The following is an 18,477-nucleotide window of genomic DNA, read 5'->3' as shown; positions in this document are numbered from 1 at the left end:
GCCAGACTGTTTGGGGAGTCACAGCCTTCCCTACCCAGCCCTCCATATAGTTTTGCAACCCTGATGTGGCCCTCCAGCCAAAAAGCTTGCCCATCCCTGACCTAGGATCTTCTAATACATATTTCCCGAGACTCTGGATATTTAGATGGTGGTTGTCTGTGAATAGTCACACAAACTGTGATATCCTGGCTGCATCAGTCCCCTGCCAGCATTGATTCCCCCATTAGCAAAGGCAAACAGGAATTGGCCAAAGCCCTTTAGCAAACTCCATACACTGTTCAGCTGACCTCCAACATGGCAGAGAAACATTACCAAGTGCCCCAGCTAAATTCAGAACACTTCTCTTCCCACCCAGTGCCTCAGGTCATTAGTAGTCACAATGGTACAAGAGAAACCCTAGTCAGTGAAAGGTACATGTACACCCAGGGACAAAGGACCCCAAAAGTTGAATCTCTTTGGGGGCAAAGCTTATTGATTGGCCTCACTGCAACTATAGGTGGCAAATTATCAAGCATTATTTGCCAAGTAACATGTCCTGACAAGGAGGAGGTCAACTTACCTTTTGTCCAAGCTGCCTGATGATGGTAGGGAGGAGATAAAGGAAATTATATTCATGGCCAGATGGTTGCCAGGACAGCCTAGGACATGGTTGTAAGGTTGGTGGCTGTGACCATGTAATCCTGAGATGAGCCTTCGGAGCTCTACCAGAGGCGCAACTCGTCAAAGAGATGGAGCTTTTCAGTTTGAAGGCTGACAAAGCACTTCACCCTCTTGAAGAACATGAGGGCCATCCTGAGATCCATTGAGGGATTGACACACCATCCCCTACTGAAAGCCCTACAAGTATTAGCCTTGACAGGGGCAATGGGCTCATGCTGAACCTCAGGGCAGACATAATCAAAATGGTCATGGTGCCAAAGGAGACAATCATCCTCTGCTTCCCTTGTCATCCCGGTCGACCAGACAACAAATTTGGTGGGAATGTCAGGAGCCACATCAGAGCTGATCATCACAGCCACAACTATTACCTTATGAACATACCTCTCAGTGGTAGGCCACGTGCTGGCATTCATTTACGTGAAGCTGCTTGTCAAACTTTGCCTTCAAACTCTCCAACTTGGGCTAAGGAATGTCTGTTCTTCACTGAAAATGTGATAAGAAACAAAGGTCATAGTACCATGTCATGTTACCACAGAGACCTGATACCCAAACAACATGGGATTACACACAACCATTCTAGAGTCCAGAGCCACCGGGGTAGCTTGTACAATATTACTGCCTGTCCTCCAATGGGATGCTCATCCTTCTGCCTGGAGGACATCAACTTCTGGAAATAGTGTGACATGAATGTCCCTTAATTTTCCAGGAATCAACAAGTGAGCAGATTTCCTGAGCACATGGTCCCTCTACACACCCTTCATGGAAATGATATTCTATCAGTGGGGTACATGGAAGACTACTTTGTCAGAAAGGACAATGCAAAATGTTAAAACTTTTGCTCAAGAGGGTCCATGGTTGCTACTGCATGACTCTCTTACAGTGGAACAAAGAATTCATATACATCTTCTGTATATCTTCATATACATAATCATATTCTGATTACCAGGGTGATTTCTGAACTCAAGTAACAAAGCTATGATCATTCTGGTATCTCTATAGTGGCTGAGGCAGTTCGGGCTGACAGATCTGCTTTAGATGTCCATTTAACCTCTGATCCAGCCCCCACACTTTCTGGATGTGATCTCATAACGTCACAGCCAGAAACTCCATCTAGACCCAAAGTCACTGCACCCGACAGTGTGGCAGCTGTTTGGCTAAGAACAGTGGACAGACTGCTCCTGTCAGGTGCAGGAAATTGCAATATGTCCCGCATTACCCAGGATCTTGAAAATGTCTGCAGAAAGGGAGACCCATTCACGTACACTTTGTAAGGTCTTTTGGAGCAAGATTTCCCTCCCATAGACGTAGGCCAAATAGAGTTAAAGTTTTGGTGCTAAATAATACTGGGAAACTGCCATGGAAAAGCTTTAACTTAGAGTTGTAGTGTCTCAGCTGTATTTCCACACCACTCAAATGGTTTAAAAAAAACACACACAAATCTTAAGTTAAAGTAACATGAACATAATAGAGCGTGAATCTTCATTGCCACGCTCAGCCACACCAGCATATGAACTATGTCTCTATCACATTTCCAATTCAACAATGTCCTTATTCTCATCATACACATACAAGAAGTGAAAATCACATTGCAATGGACAGCCTTAACTATAACCTATTATGAAGAACTTGCTATCTCTGTGTATGTGAAAGTGAATATGATATTTGTGGGATTTTGTTAGCAATAGAGTTGGTAAATTTTTTAAATGTTAAATTTTGGCCATTTTTTTCATTGCATTCAAATTTTGATATGGAAATACCCCTGAGAATTTCAATGAGCGTGACTGTGCACAATGTTTTTGTTACTTTTCCATTTCCTGTTTTTGATCAGTTTTAGTCAAGAACAATCACATTTAACATCACATTGTCCGGTTGTGATTAACCCTTTGTCATGTTCTAACATAACATCCGGTTGTGATTAACCCTATTCAAACATCTAACGTAACCTCTAATCATAACATCCGGTTGTGATTAACCCTATTCAAAGTCATGTTCTAACATAAACTGATTTTCTAATGAATGCGTAGGCTTAAGTGTACCTCCTTTTAGCAATGATTTTACTTTGCAACTTCTCTTGGGACCTCCTGAAAAGCAATATGTGCAACTTCTACAGTATAGCTAGGCAGAAATATACATTCAGATAACTTCAGTTTCTGGTAAATAATCTTTGTCATCTTAACAGCCACAGCTTTGGACTCATACTCTGTGATGTATTTTTTTTTTTAATTTAAAATATCACAGTTTGCCAGTGATTCTCTCTCTCTCTGTCTCTCAGAGATTAATTAGAATTATCAAGGAAAAGTGTATTTGATCGTATTTATTTATTTGGGTTAGTTAATTCTTCTGGGTAGCTGCAAAATAAACAGATTTAAACATATCCTCGTGTACTGCTACCTTCAGAGGTTTAAGTAATACAACAGGATTATCATTGACATTAGATCAGTATTAAAATTTATGCCTCAGGTGTGGAATGGTATTCTGTGTTAGCACAGTGAGGAATCTGAAGATTGTTTTTAGGACTGAATTAAAGACAAAAAGACTGACTTGTAAAGATGCTTCGCATATTAATGTCTTTCATTCTGTGTGATTATATTTGAGGTTTTTAGAGATGTGTGACTTAAATTGTTGCCGACTTTCATTTTATAACAAGTACTTTTGAAAACCTTTTTTTGTATATATCAGAATATGCCAACACTTCCCTGTTGTTCTATCTTCAGAACATATGTTAGACACATTATATTGATAGGAGAGATTGTCAAAAGAAAAAAAAATTTTAAATAAGTTTATATATGTTATGAGCTTCAGGTATATAATATAATTGGAAATACACTTTCATCTTCTGTTTTATTATGGTTCTGTTCCAGGATGTGACTTATAATATAACCTTTTATTTAGTTTTATTTTTCTTAATCAAAATAAGATCAATAATTAAAGGAGGAAGTCTGCAAATCCATCAAATTAATATCTTAATACCTATCTTCCCACAATCACTACATTGTATCTTTGCATAACTTTAAAGCTTCATATTTGATGTTTTATTGACTACCCTCACTTATTAATAATGTCTGGATAAGTTAAGTAAAAAATAATTTCATAAAGAAGTGTTCCAGGAAACCTATATGGTGAAAAATCCTGGTCTATTTTAAAACAGTGGATGGACAAAAGTAGTAGTTTCAGTAATAGCTGGCATTTTGTATACCATCTTTCATCCAAAGATCTCAAATAATAATAACTTTTAAAACTGGAAGTACATGAATAACTATATCTGTTTGGGGCTCTGGGCAGCGGTGCAAAAAAGGCAGAAGTCATTTTGCAGTGAAAGGTCACATCCTTAACAAATAATACACAATCATTCTGGAAAGAATTTGGTGAATCCTCTACTCAGTGTAAATCACTGGTGAATTTTAGATAGGCAGACTGTAATTTCTCATTGGTATTTTTCTGTGCACAAGAATAATAGCCTTAATCCAATGGAACTGTCATGAGAGTTATAACAAATCAGCATTCTTGCTTGCAATCCAAAATAATGTTGTTTTGTTCCATTGTAAATTCCTGGCTTTAGTCTGTATAAGCAAGAGCCATATCATTTAACAAAAAGCAAATTAACAAAACATCTTACAAAATCATTAATGTGTTTTGAATTGAATCCCTAAGGCATTTCCAAATTCTGTAGCATGAGAAAATCCTCTTCATGCTATCCCAGTCCATTTGTGTACTCATTGCCATGATGACAATATTTTGAGTAAGAGCTTCACTGAAATCATTAATCATATTTATTTATTAAATCAGTGATTTTTGGAATCCAGTACCTTGGTATTAATTTCTGCAAGTTTATAAGAATGATCATTAATCAATTTCCTCTCAAGAAAAAAGGATTTTGCATATCAAAATGCATTTTTAGTTGTTTGATTATGAAGATAGACTCTGGACCATATCTCTCAGAAAATTACCTCTACTTCCATGAACTTCCTGGGCTTCAGAGCTGCAAGAGATGTAACTTCTTCTAGAAGGAATTATCCATGTAATGTAGGATTAGATGTTTGTTCTCTCTCCCCTTTCCAGGGGTAAAGTGTCTTACTTAGCCCTCAGTAACCATATATGATTAATTAGTATATTTTGGAATGACCTATTAAACATACTCAATGAATCCCCATTACTGCCACTCAGTTTGTTCCCCAGGCTACCGGAGTGTTAATTAACTGGAAAGATTTAAAGGGGGCAGGGCCTGACATCATTCAAACTTCTCCATGGCTAACATTTCAGATGTCAATAAGAGACTTGAAGAAGAAGACGATGCAGCTCAAAAATTATCTTGTTACCGCTCTCAAAATTTGTATGCAGGCAAAACTGGCAATCAGGATGGTGCAGATTGTCTGATTGGAGATTAAACTCCAAGCCAAGAGGTCTCTGTGTACCCAGACTTGTATAGGATGTTTATTCCAGCCCCAAAGAATAGTCCCATAAAATGAGAACTGTTAATACAGTACCAACTTTTCCATGAACTTGGACCATCCAAACTCCCATAGCTCCATAAATACCTGTATCTGATGTGTGTGCACATGCGCGTGGAACCTTCCCAGCTTCCATAGCTCCATAAATACTGTCAACTGTGTGTGTGTTTGTGTGCGCGCGTGCATAGCTCCATAAATACCTGTATTTGGGGTGTGTTTTAGTTATCCTGTAGAGGAGCCTTGGCTTTCTGTAGTAGTTGCTGACTCAAAATGATGCAGATATTTTAAATTGAAAATGGGTCTTAATAATAAATGAGCATTTGTGCTGCAGTCTGAGTGTGTGCAAACAGAGGTATAATAAACAGCAGAAATAATTTTATCATCACACATCTGCTATTTGTTCTAAATGTAATCCCAGCAGGATTACTCTTTTGCTTGTTCAGTCTGTTTGATTCTAACACCATTTTCGCTGTCTGGAGATGGTTTATCATTTTACTTCTAAAGCAAATTGAACCAGTAACAAAAAAAAGAAGATAATTAGTACCAAAGTTTGTCATTTTCATAAGTAGATGTAGTTAATCATAAACCTGAGTAAAAATAATTTGGAAATGAATACACTTTATTGGGAAATAAAAACATGATTATCACACAAGGTAAACAGAAGTATAACGATTGTATTTGAAGAGACTTTTTCTTTTATTAGTACAATAGCAAATTTAACTTTGTACCTCAGTTAATACCTTGAATATCTTTAAACAGTTAACTTGGAGTGGGGAGGGATGACCACAAACAGCTTCCTGATGATTAGATGAGACTATATTTGGTTATAGTATGTCTTATTAAAACCGTTCTGGATATTTTAGAAAAGATGTTAAAAAAAAAAAAGTAGTAGTGTCTTCCATGGGTATGTGATATTAGTTGCAAGATTGTAGACTTGATCTTCATCTGAGGTAAAGGAGGGAAGAAAAAATGAAACCACCTTCTTTTGAGCTTCATTGGGCATCAGATCATCTTTCACTAGTCCTTGTAAAATAGTCTTTACAAGGAAAACTGACCATTTCAACCCTTTTTTTCCCATGGTCTCCCCATCTCCATCACAACTAAACTTTTCACCTTCACCTTTGAAGCCCTATATATCCTTGCCCCTCCTTACTCAACCTTCTCTCTTGTTTTGTTGTTCCCTGTCCTCTTCCTTCAGTAAGTGACCTACTTGTCCCACAAGTGTCTTTCATTCTGCTCTTCACTCAAGGAACACCATTCCTGAGCTACTCTGCGCGGAAGGATTTAAGTGAAGACTCACTTCTGTTACGATGTCTATCCCTGAGTTTAGATAACTAACTTTGCAACTCTAAAATAATCAAGAAATGGGCAGCTGTCTTGTTAGTTCTGTGTTCCTGCTGTCACCCTGGACGCTCTGTTTGTACGTTGTGTTCCTTTCTCCCATCATTTGCTTTCTATAATATTGAGATCTCTGTGCATGATTTGTCTGTATAGCACTTAACTCTGCCATATTATTAATACACTGTAATACATTTTATTAGCTGCAGTGGCATTCCAGACCATTTGGAAACGTACATGATTAAAAAGTTTAATATTAAATATTATAATAAAATACTCCTAAATTACTTTTTATCCATATTTCATAAATAAGTAGACACAAAAGTAGCAAAACACAGATTTCTACAACCTTTGGTTTTAAAACAAAAACAAAATTCTTGGCTGGGTAAACTTAAAAAGAAAAAAAAAAAGTTGTGAACCTGCTTGTTTTCTGCTTTCAACACATTTTAACATTACTGCAGTTGAAGCACAGTTAGTTACCTTGTTAATGTATTTGTGACTGATAAAATCAGCTTTGAAGCAACAACTACAAGACTTGGAGAAATAATGTGTGCAGGGTGTCTGTGTACGAAACAACTTGAGTGCATTTATGTATGCTTACTTTGTTCCCTGCAGCTCTTTTTAAATATTAGTATTTTCCATGTTGCATTGGATTATGCAAGTAAAATAGAAGACCTTGAAATGCACACTTACTAAACTACATTAACTGTGTCAGTGCTTTTTTTTGAAAAGGGACATGAATTATGGAGGAGCATTTTGACAGTTGCAACCATTAAAAGACATTGACTGAAAGATTCTGAGACACTGTCAGTTCCCTGAAATGCTATGTGTAAATTAAATTTAAGTTGTATCCTCTTTTAAAGGGAAAATGAAAGTAATAATGGGCAAAATGACTTTTCCCCAAGGTCACAAAAATTAAATTTCTTTATGTGCTTCCTTGGATATTTAATTTGTGAGAATTTATTATATAGAAAAAACAAATAGAGGTAATTATTACTTAAGCATCAAATAGAGCAAAGGCTTCATGACAATGTGTTGAGGCAAATTTCCATTTTCACTTTTATTTCATGGGAACGTGTATCTTGATCGATGTGTGCATTCAATTCAAGTGCATTTTTTCCTATGAAGAAATAAGGAAAGGACAAAGATTTGTTCTTCAGAACTGTGAAAACTAGACTGGAACTGGTCATGTAATATTCTATTTATTTCTATTTTTTTCTTACAGGACTGACACTTTACCAGCTCTGCTTTTAATTCATGTAAGCTTGTAACTGGTATTGAAGGGGTTGTACTATATAATCAATACGAAACTTTCTTAGTATTCTATCCAAACTCAGTGAGTGTGAGGTTTTGCGTCATTTGAGTCACAACTGCCAACTGTTGATCCTGTATCTGAAGGTTTTAGGCATTGTGTTCACATGTATAAAACAAATGTCTTTGCAAACTAATGTTTTTTGAAAACTATGTACAGTATGCTTTTAGAATCTGTGACTGACAGGTATGTTGCAGGTCTTGGAGCTAGAATAAAGAGCAGGTGTGGTATTCTGTGCAGTCTTTGCCAGGGCTTTCCCTAAAAAAGAAATCAAGCGTGTTTCTCCATAACAAAGTCTATGGACAGAACCAGCATGAGAAAAAGAAATCATAATGTTAAAAAGCCAAACAACTATAAGAACACTACTTAATTCTAGATGGCATAGGCACAGTGATAGTTATGCCATTCTAAAATGAGTTTGACAAAATAAATTAGGGTCTTTTGCAGTTTAAACACAATTTATGTACAATATGATGGACTTAATCATGGAGAGCCCAATTCTGTTCTTCTACAAGTAGCATGGCTCAGTGAGTTGAAATGAGATGAGAAAGAACAGTTAGGTTTTGGTAAGAAAGTAAGGGCATTATAGTTCAATACCTTCACTTAACTAACAATTAACATTTAAGGAAAATAAAGTTTGGGGAATGCTGTAGGAAAATTGCCAAAATGTGGGAAGTAGTTAAGTTCTCCGTTCTATGAACAGGAATAATTTTACATCCCACTTCTGAAATACCACAAAGTGAAAGCTATGATGCATGAAAGATTGTATTCTACTGTTACAGTGGTGTCACAGACTCATCTATACTGAAGTTTTCCATTTAAAAACCTTTAGTTGTAGTAGCCTTACAAAACTACAGTAGGCTGAAACATGAGTAGTGAGTCAGAGATACAATTTTTGTAATTTGAATTCCAACATATATTCAATGATGAAAGTGATTTTTTAACATAAATATATGGAAATACATGTCGACCACAGTTTGGGTCAGCAAGCAGCTGATGTTGCTTAATTGTAATGGAGACTGTAATAAGTCCTATAAGTTTTAGCAAGGACATTTGAACTGCGTCCACTTCCCAGAGGAGTTTGTACATCAGTAAGATAGTGTAATGTTAGCTTGTGAGAATGGCTTGCATTTAGTTAGGGTGTGCATTACTTTTATCCCTTTCTGCTCCGGCTTCCCTTCTGTAGGTCTGGAAAGCATCCTTAAATGTATTCAGCCTTTTTCTGCAACGTAGACTATTAGATAGCAGATGCTGGAACTCAGCAAAGGCAGTCCAGGTGGACTAGACTGTATGTATGCTATCTGAAACAGCTTTGTAAAGGTGTAGGGGGAAAAAAATGGGTCCTTAAGCATTCATCACAAGGGATCCTATAAAATCCTTATGCTACTCTAGAGCTGATTCAGATATTATCTTTTGCCATCAGTGCTCCAGTTTTCTGTCTTCCCAGTTTGTCTACCATAAGTCATCGATGAGCAATGGCGATCTGTGGCGGCAAGGCAGAGGGAAGGACAGCCACTAGGAACTAGTGTATTGATGAGTGTGTACAATAGTAGTACACATGTTCTATCAGCCTGACAACATTCTGATCCAGCTGGACACCTGTGTTTAACAGGAAACCTAAGATCCTTGAGTCTCTTAGAGCAGACAAGTATATCCTGCTCAATTTTTTTTGAAAAAAAAAAGCTAGTCTTTTCTTCTTACACATGACAAAGAAAAAACTGTGCAAGAATAAATTTTAAATATATTGATTTAACTATAAAATTAGGGATTTCTGTACACCTGTACTACCCAAAGTATATTTATTTAAAATAAAGCAATGAAGAGGGGCATGCAAATTAGGCCTGTCCTTTTGCCAGAGTTCAGTTGGTCATATGATATATGCAGCATTTTCTTTGTGTATAGTGAGATGAGCTTATGAACCAATTTTACATCTTGCTTAGCATTATCAGAGGAGAAGAGGTTGAAAAGTTATGCTTAATAGCTAAAGCTCCAGAGACTTACGCAGTTTTGGAATGGTTTCCATTTCTGTGTAAATGTCTTTCAAGTGATGACTGCAGACTGCTTTTGTGGATAAGGCCCAGAGTTATTTTGGGAAGTAAAATTTTGCTTTCTATGTGGGTGGGAAGGAAGATAATACTCCTTATTTATAATTTAATGAGGAAGATGAAACCACAGGGGCAAAAAAAAAAAAAGTTGGGAGCCAATGACTAATACTTGAATGTGTTGGTGCTAGTGGTTCAGAGATCACAGCCCTAACTCCTTAATACTGGAAAATCATGATTCCTGTCACAGAGGCTGTTTAGTGGAGATGCTGACATCTGTATAAACCCATCTAACTTACTGATTTGTTGTGTTACTTGTACGTTAAGAGATCAATGTTTGCATGCATTGGAAATATCCAAATGGGGAAAAAATAGAGGGTCTCACAATATTCCCTTAATTACCAAGTCATCTAACAAACTACAAACATCGTATAATATAAAATGTTTAACAAATGCTCATTAAAATCACAGCAATTAGCAGACTATGAAGGTAAAGTAATATGCTTTTTTATTTCTTTGGTTCCAGAATTTGGTGAAGAATCTTCCTGAACAGAAGGAACTCAGTGCCTTAGCCCAGTTAAAGCATGAATATGATGATCTCTGTGAGCCAGAACAGTTTGGAGTTGTGGTATGTATTCGACTAATATTCAGCCGGGCTTGTCATTTATAAGATACATTAAAAGGAAAAACATTTAAATAGTGTATTTTTTTTTTCATTACTGTTAATGCATGTTTTTCAGACTGCACATATTGTGGACCACTGTCTCTCTCTTTCTCTCTCTCTCATTTATTTTGCACAATATTGGCAAAAATCAGGAAATTAAGGTTCTTATGGAATAGAATCCCTACAGGTACTTAACAGAGCCTACTCGATACTGTACCACTGAAAGGAACAGTGATGTATAATTAACGGCCACTTTCTATAAAAGTAATTTCTATGACAAATCAAATCTCTCTGCTGATTGACAATGGAGTGCTGTTGATAAATAATAGAGCAGAAGAGGTATATTTTAGGACTTCTTAAGGATTCATTTATGCAGAGTCATCGACTGATGATTTTTTTCGCCCATTTGTTGTTTGTACTTAATATCTAAGAGACTGCATTGGCAATTGAAAGAGTTAGCCTATGTATTATTTCTAAGTTCAGATATTCCTCCCTCGCCTTGCAATAAAAAATTAGGCTATTCATGCTCATATATTTGTAACATATATCATTTTGCTACTAAAAGGAGTGGAACTTGAGAAAAGATGCAAGATATCTTATTAAGACGAATCAATAATTTTAGAGTTTATAATAAACTTTGTTTATTCAGATAAATTGTGGACCTGACTGCAAAACCTAGTAAAACCTCTGCATTTGGGAAAATTTCAGATCTGGATCCAAGTTCTGGGCTAGATTCTGATGATACTCAACCTTGAGTTGCAGCACTTGTCTCCAAAAAGTAGTCCCTATTCGGAGACAAAGTATGACCAAAATAAGAAAATCAAAATGTGTCCATTTGTGACTAGGACTCATCTCTAAATCAAATGTTCCAATATAGCATAAGTTACGTAGTAAAGTCTAAGTTCCAAAAGTACTATCCAGAAGTGTTTTGTAAAAAGTGTGTAGTTCAATTGCTATATATGCAGTAAATCAGATTGTCACAAAAATAACTGCAATTTTGGCTAGAGATCGTAGTCTGTCCTGGGAAAAATGTTATAAGCAGATATCCATTAGAACAGGAGTTCTTAAATTTCATTAAACTGCAACCCCTCTTCTGACAATAAAGTTATTACATGACCCCTGGAGCCCAAGCCCTGCCACCCCAGATTGTGGGTGAGAGGGGGCTGCAGCCTAAGCACCATTGCCCCAGGTGGGGCTGGAGCTCCGGCTTCAGCTTCAGACCTGAGTCCCAGCAAATCTAATGCTGGCCCTGGTGACCCAGTCAAATGGGATCGCAACCCTCTTTGGGGTCCTGACCCACAGTTTGGAAACCGCTGCATTAGAAGTTCAGTTTGGGCACCCAGTTTGACTGCACAAAAAATAAGTAAGTCAGTCCTTACAACGCTTCTCAGATGTTGAGGCAAAGGAAAAACGTTTGGCCTGATCAGATGTGGCTTTTTTAAATATAGGAACTGGAAAATGAAAGGTTTAGTGATTTTTCATATATTTTCTAGCTTTCTAATGAATGGCCTAGTTCTACAATGTCATCCCTTTTGGAGAGACCAATTTATACAGGAGCAACTTCAAAAGTAATCTGGGGAGGGGGTTCAGGAGGACCCTGTGGTTGGAGGAGAGGAGAAGAGAGGTAAAGGTAACAGAGAGTAGCATACAACCTCAAGAAAAGAATTAGTTCAGGTTGATTCTGTTGTTGAGGTAGTTTATTCTATTTATCAGTGTCTGAAGGCATACTTTTCAAAAAGTAGGTCAATTGTTTTGAGACACACCTTACTATTGCTAAGTAGTTTGCTAGGTTTTTTTACAGGCTAAAAAAAAAAAAGGCCCTGGTTACTCCTTTTCTGTGCAAAAGTATATAAAAGGGAACTATTTAATGCCAAACCTTTAAGTTCCAGTGGCAACACAGAAAAAGTCATCCAACAGTTCCCATGAAGTCTTCCCTAAGGATCTTCTGTCTCTCCTAAATTATTTTCAGTTTGTAAGCCACACATTCCACCTTGATATGTTTAATGTGTTAAAGCTCCCATACTTTCACCACAGGAGGATGTAGGCTCCCTTTGGAGTCACTGTCATTTGTGTGTGTGTTTGTGTGTGTACTGGTTTTTTTAATCAACCCATGTTTATCACAGAGGTAGATTCTGTTTAAAATCAGAAACATTCTTCCCTCAGAAGCTGTATCCTTGAGTCTGCTTCATTCCAGGCCCTGCTGGTCCTGGGATGAGCCATAAATAAGGCTACGTTTTAGTCATGGGTATATTTAGTAAAAGTTATGGACAGGTCATGGGCAGTAAACGAAGTTTCATGGCCTCTGACCTGTCCATGACTTGTACTGTCTACCCCTAACTAAAACTTGGTCCTGGGGGCTGCGGGTGCTCTTCTGGGGCAGGCGGGTGGTGGTGGGCGGCCTGTGATTCATGCTGGTTGAGGTTGGGGGCGTGGAGCCGGCAGCGGTGCGTGGCCCGGCGCCCCTGCTGGTGGTGGCGTGGTGGGGAGTGTTGGCGGACTCCCAGGCTCCCTATCCAGCTCCGCGTGTCCCTTCAGCTCTGTCAAGGTTCCTCCCCGACTCTGAACTCTAGGGTACAGATGTGGGGACCTGCATGAAAAACCTCCTAAGCTTATCTTTACCAGCTTAGGTCAAAACTTCCCCAAGGTAACAAATATTACCCCCGTTATCCTTGGAATGGCCGCTACCACCACCAAACTAATACTGGTTACTGGGGAAGAGCTGTTTGGACGCGTCCTTCCCCCCAAAATACTTCCCAAAACCTTGCACCCCACTTCCTGGACAAGGTTTGGTAAAAAGCCTCACCAATTTGCCTAGGTGACTACAGACCCAGACCCTTGGATCTTAAGAACAATGAACAATCCTCCCAACACTTGCACTCCCCCTTTCCTGGGAAATGTTGGATAAAAAGCCTCACCAATTTGCATAGGTGACCACAGACCCAAACCCTTGGATCTGAGAACAATGAAAAAGCATTCAGTGTTTTACAAGAAGACTTTTAATAAAAAATAGAAGTAAATAGAAATAAAGAAATCCCCCCTGTAAAATCAGGATGGTATATATCTTACAGGGTAATTAGATTCAAAAACATAGAGAACCCCTCTAGGCAAAACCTTAAGTTACAAAAAAGATACACAGACAGAAATAGTTATTCTATTCAGCACAATTCTTTTCTCAGCCATTTAAAGAAATCATAATCTAACACATACCTAGCTAGATTACTTACTAAAAGTTCTAAGACTCCATTCCTGTTCTGTCCCCGGCCAAGACGACTACAGACAGACAGACAAACCCTTTGTTTCTCTCCCTCCTCCCAGCTTTTGAAAGTATCTTGTCTCCTCATTGGTCATTTTGGTCAGGTGCCAGCGAGGTTACCTTTAGCTTCTTAACCCTTTACAGGTGAGAGGAGCTTTCCCCTGGCCAGGAGGGATTTCAAAGGGGTTTACCCTTCCCTTTATATTTATGACACGCCCCCCAAATCTCAGCTAGGGTGAAACACTGGCTGGGATTTCTTCCTGGAGCTCTAGGAAAACAGAGTTAATAAGACACATGCATCTCTAAATATACTACCAAGTACATAAAGACTAACAATATTTTCCACATCTCAAGGACGATTTTAACCAGTTGATTCTGGGAAACTTTCACGGGAGAGTGCATCAGCCACTTTGTTAGAAGCTCCTGAGATGTGTTGGATGTCGAAATCAAAATCTTGGAGAGCTAAACTCCACCGAAGAAGTTTTCTGTTAGTTTCTTTGACGGTGTGAAGCCACTTTAGTGCAGCATGGTCGGTTTGCAGGTGGAAACGCCGTCCCCAAACATATGGGCGTAGCTTTTCCAGAGCGTAGACAATGGCATAACATTCTTTTTCAGTGACTGACCAGTTGCTTTCCCTCTCAGACAGTTTTTTGCTGAGAAACACTACAGGGTGGAATTCTTGATCAGGTCCTTTCTGCATTAAAACTGCTCCCACACCACGCTCGGATGCATCTGTGGTTACTAGGAACGGTTTGTCAAAGTCTGGGGCCCTTAGTACAGGGTCAGACATGAGTGTCGCTTTAAGCTTGTTAAAGGCCTTCTGACACTTTCCGGTCCACTGAACAGCATTTGGCTGTTTCTTTTTGGTTAGGTCTGTCAGTGGGGCAGCGATTTGGCTGTAGTGCGGTACAAATCGTCTGTAATAACCGGCCAAGCCTAAGAAGGATTGAACCTGTTTCTTTGACTTTGGGACAGGCCACTTTTGGATAGCATCCACTTTGGCCTGTAGGGGGCTGATAGTTCCTTGACCCACCGGGTGTCCAAGGTAAGTCACTCTGTTTAGGCCTATTTGACACTTCTTAGCCTTAACAGTTAGTCCTGCCTCCCTTATGCGCTCAAGGACTTTTTGTAGATGTTCCAGGTGGTCTGCCCAGGAATCCGAAAATATGGCCACATCGTCAAGGTAGGCGACTGCATATTCTCCTAATCCCGCTAGGAGACCATCTACAAGTCTTTGGAAAGTGGCGGGTGCATTTCGCAGCCCGAAAGGGAGTACATTAAATTCATACAGCCCGAGATGTGTGATGAAGGCTGACCTTTCCTTGGCAGATTCATCTAGCGGTACCTGCCAGTACCCCTTGGTTAAGTCCAAGGTAGAGATGAACTGGGCCCTTCCCAGTTTCTCTAATAGTTCATCTGTGCGTGGCATGGGATAGTTGTCTGGGCGAGTTACAGCATTTAGCTTACGGTAGTCCACGCAAAAACGTATTTCCCCATCTGGTTTGGGAACTAGAACCACTGGAGATGCCCATGCACTTTCAGAGGGGCGGATTACACCCATCTGTAACATATCCTGGATCTCCCGTTCTATAGCAGTTTTAGCTTGAGGAGACACCCGGTAAGGTTGGACCCTAATTGGGTGAGCATTACCTGTGTCAATGGAGTGGTATGCCCGTTCAGTCAGTCCTGGGGTGGCTGAGAACGTTGGCGCGTAGCTAGTGCACAGCTCCTGGATCTGCTGTCGCTGCATACGCCCAAGGGTCATGGAGAGGTTCACCTCTTCCACACCACCAGCACATTTCCCTTCGTAGTAGACACCTTCAGGCCACTCAGCGTCGTCTCCTCCCTGGGCTGTAAACTGACAAACCTTTAATTCTCTGGAATAAAAGGGCTTTAGAGAAGTAATATGATACACCTTAGGCTTTCGGTTGGAGGTGGGGAATGCTATGAGATAATTAACAGCTCCCAGGCGCTCCTGGACCACGAATGGCCCTTCCCACGATGCTTCCATTTTATGGGCCTGGAGCGCCTTTAAGACCATGACCTGGTCTCCTACTTTGAAGGAACGCTCTCTGGCATGTTTATCATACCAGGCTTTTTGCTCTTTTTGAGCATCCTGTAAGTTTTCTCTAGCAAGGGCTAAAGAGGTTCGGAGGGTGTTTTGTAGGTTGGTTACAAAGTCCAGAATGTTAGTTCCTGGAGAAGGTGTAAATCCCTCCCATTGCTGCTTCACCAACTGCAATGGCCCCTTAACCTCACGGCCATATACAAGTTCAAATGGGGAAAACCCTAAACTGGGATGTGGTACAGCTCTGTAGGCAAAGAGCAACTGCTGCAATACTAGGTCCCAATCATTGGAGTGCTCATTTACGAATTTACGTATCATGGCCCCCAAAGTTCCATTAAACTTCTCCACCATGCCATTTGTTTGATGATGGTAAGGAGTGGCAACCAAGTGATTTACCCCATGAGCTTCCCAAAGGTTTTTCATAGTTCCTGCCAGGAAATTAGTCCCTGCATCTGTGAGGATGTCGGAGGGCCAACCTACCCTGGCAAAAATGTCTGCTAGTGCCTGGCACACACTTTTAGCCCTGGTGTTGCTTAGAGCTACTGCTTCCGGCCATCGGGTGGCAAAATCCATGAAAGTCAGTATGTACTGCTTTCCTCTGGGTGTCTTTTTCGGAAAAGGACCCAGAATATCCACAGCTACTCGCTGAAATGGAACTTCAATGATGGGGAGTGGCTGGAGAGGAGCTTTGACCTGGTCTTGGGGTTTTCCCACTCTTTGGCACACCTCACAAGACTGGACATAGGTAGAAACATCCTTGCCCATTCCCTCCCAGTGGAATGACCCCCCCAAACGGTCTTTGGTCCTGTTCACCCCAGCATGGCCACTAGGGTGATCATGGGCTAAGCTCAAGAGCTTGGCCCGGTATTTAGTTGGAACTACCAACTGTCTCTGAGGATGCCAGTCTTCCTGGTGTCCCCCAGAAAGAGTTTCCTTGTATAAAAGTCCTCTTTCTACAACAAACCTGGATCGATTAGAAGAGCTGAGAGGCGGTGGGTTGCTCCGTGCCGCCGTCCAAGCTCTCTGGAGGCTTTCATCTGCTTCCTGTTCGGTCTGGAACTGTTCCCTTGATGCTGGAGACATCAGTTCCTCATGGGATTGTGGACCTAGGCTTGGTCCCTCTGGAAGCGATATAGGGGATGGAGCTGTTTCTGTTGACTGTGAACCGCTCTCCGCTGGTGCACTATGTTGGGATTCAGGCTCCGGCTGAGCCTCTTGTGTAGGGTTATTGGCTGCTGCCAGTTCAGGTTCGGTGGGGCCCTCTGGTGTTGAGGTTGCAAGTACTGGATTCAGTGCTGACACGGGGTCTGGTGTTGGTTGTTTGGCTGGTTCCGGTTCTGGGACTGGTTCCGTCTGGGTCTCTGGGACTGGATCCACTACTGCTGTTGCAGACATTGGCCTGGGGTCCAGGTCCATCACCTCTGACTGGGTCCTGATAGAAGTTTCCGGAACAGAGCTAGGCCTCACGGCTTGTTTAGCCTGGTTGCGGGTGACCATTCCCACCCTCTTGGCCTGCTTCACATGATTGGCCAAGTCTTCCCCCAACAGCATGGGGATGGGATAATCATCATAGACTGCAAAAGTCCACATTCCTGACCAGCCCTTGTACTGGACAGGCAACTTGGCTGTAGGCAAATTGAAAGAGTTGGACTTGAAGGGTTGAATCGTCACTTGGATCTCTGGGTTGATTAAATTGGGGTCCACTAAGGAAGCATGGATAGCTGACACTTGAGCTCCGGTGTCCCTCCACGCGGTGACCTTCTTCCCACCCACACTCACAGTTTCCCTCCGCTCCAAGGGTATCTGGGAGGTATCTGGGCCTGTGGACCTCTGGTGTGATTCCGGTGCAATGAACTGTAATCTGTTGGGGTTCTTGGGGCAGTTGGCCTTTACATGCCCCAGCTCGTTACACTTAAAACATCGTCCAGCTGACGGGTCACTGGGGCGAGGAGGGTTGCTGGAGAACGGGGTGGTGGGACGATAAGGGGTCTGGAGGGTTCTTTGGGAGGTAGGTGGGGCTTTGGGCGGCCCCCGGTAATAGGGTGTGGTCTGGGGTGGTCCCTTCTGGTCTCCGCTCCAACTGCGACCAGTTTTCTTCTTCTCTGCCACCTCCACCCATCTGGCTCCAATCTCTCCTGCCTCAATTACAGTTTTGGGTTTCCCATCTAGGATGTATCTTTCTATTTCCTCAGGAACACCCTCTAAGAATTGTTCCATTTGCATTAGGAAGGGCAAATTTACTGGAGATTCAACACTTGCTCCTGATATCCAGGCATCCCAATGTTTCACAATGTGGTAGGCATGTCGGGTAAATGACATGTCTGGTTTCCACCTTAGGGCTCTGAACCTCCGACGAGACTGCTTGGGTGTTATCCCCATTCTGACTCTCGCCTTGGATTTAAACAGTTCATACTTGTTCATGTGTTCTTTAGGCATTTCAGCTGCCACCTCAGCTAAGGGTCCACTGAGCTGCGGCCTCAGCTCTACCATGTATTGGTCAGTAGAGATGTTGTACCCAAGGCAGGCCCTTTCGAAGTTTTCTAAGAAGGCCTCAGTATCATCACCTGCCTTGTAGGTGGGGAACCTTCTGGGATGGGAAGTGGTACCTGGAGAAGGATTGCTAGGGTTTGTTGGTATATTCTGCTGGGCCTTTATCCTCTCCATCTCCTCCACATGCTTCCTCTCTTTTTCC

The 18,477-nt window shown here is 40.9% G+C and overlaps 1 protein-coding gene across 1 annotated transcript in view; it reads left to right on the top strand.

The window, feature by feature from the left end:
• Positions 1-18,477, top strand: part of DIAPH2 (diaphanous related formin 2) — an 813,565-nt gene that overhangs the window by 332,955 nt on the left and 462,133 nt on the right. The window contains exon 21 of the mRNA XM_084638844.1: positions 10,327-10,428. Coding sequence (XP_084494970.1) covers positions 10,327-10,428 — 102 coding nt within the window. The remainder of the gene's footprint in view (positions 1-10,326; positions 10,429-18,477) is intronic.

This window comes from Lepidochelys olivacea (assembly GCF_965140295.1).
Source record: "Lepidochelys olivacea isolate rLepOli2 genome assembly, chromosome: 9".
Classification (NCBI taxonomy): domain Eukaryota; kingdom Metazoa; phylum Chordata; order Testudines; family Cheloniidae; genus Lepidochelys; species Lepidochelys olivacea.
The sequence above is the reverse complement of the archived record's forward strand: the minus strand, read 5'-3'. Positions and strand labels throughout refer to the sequence as shown.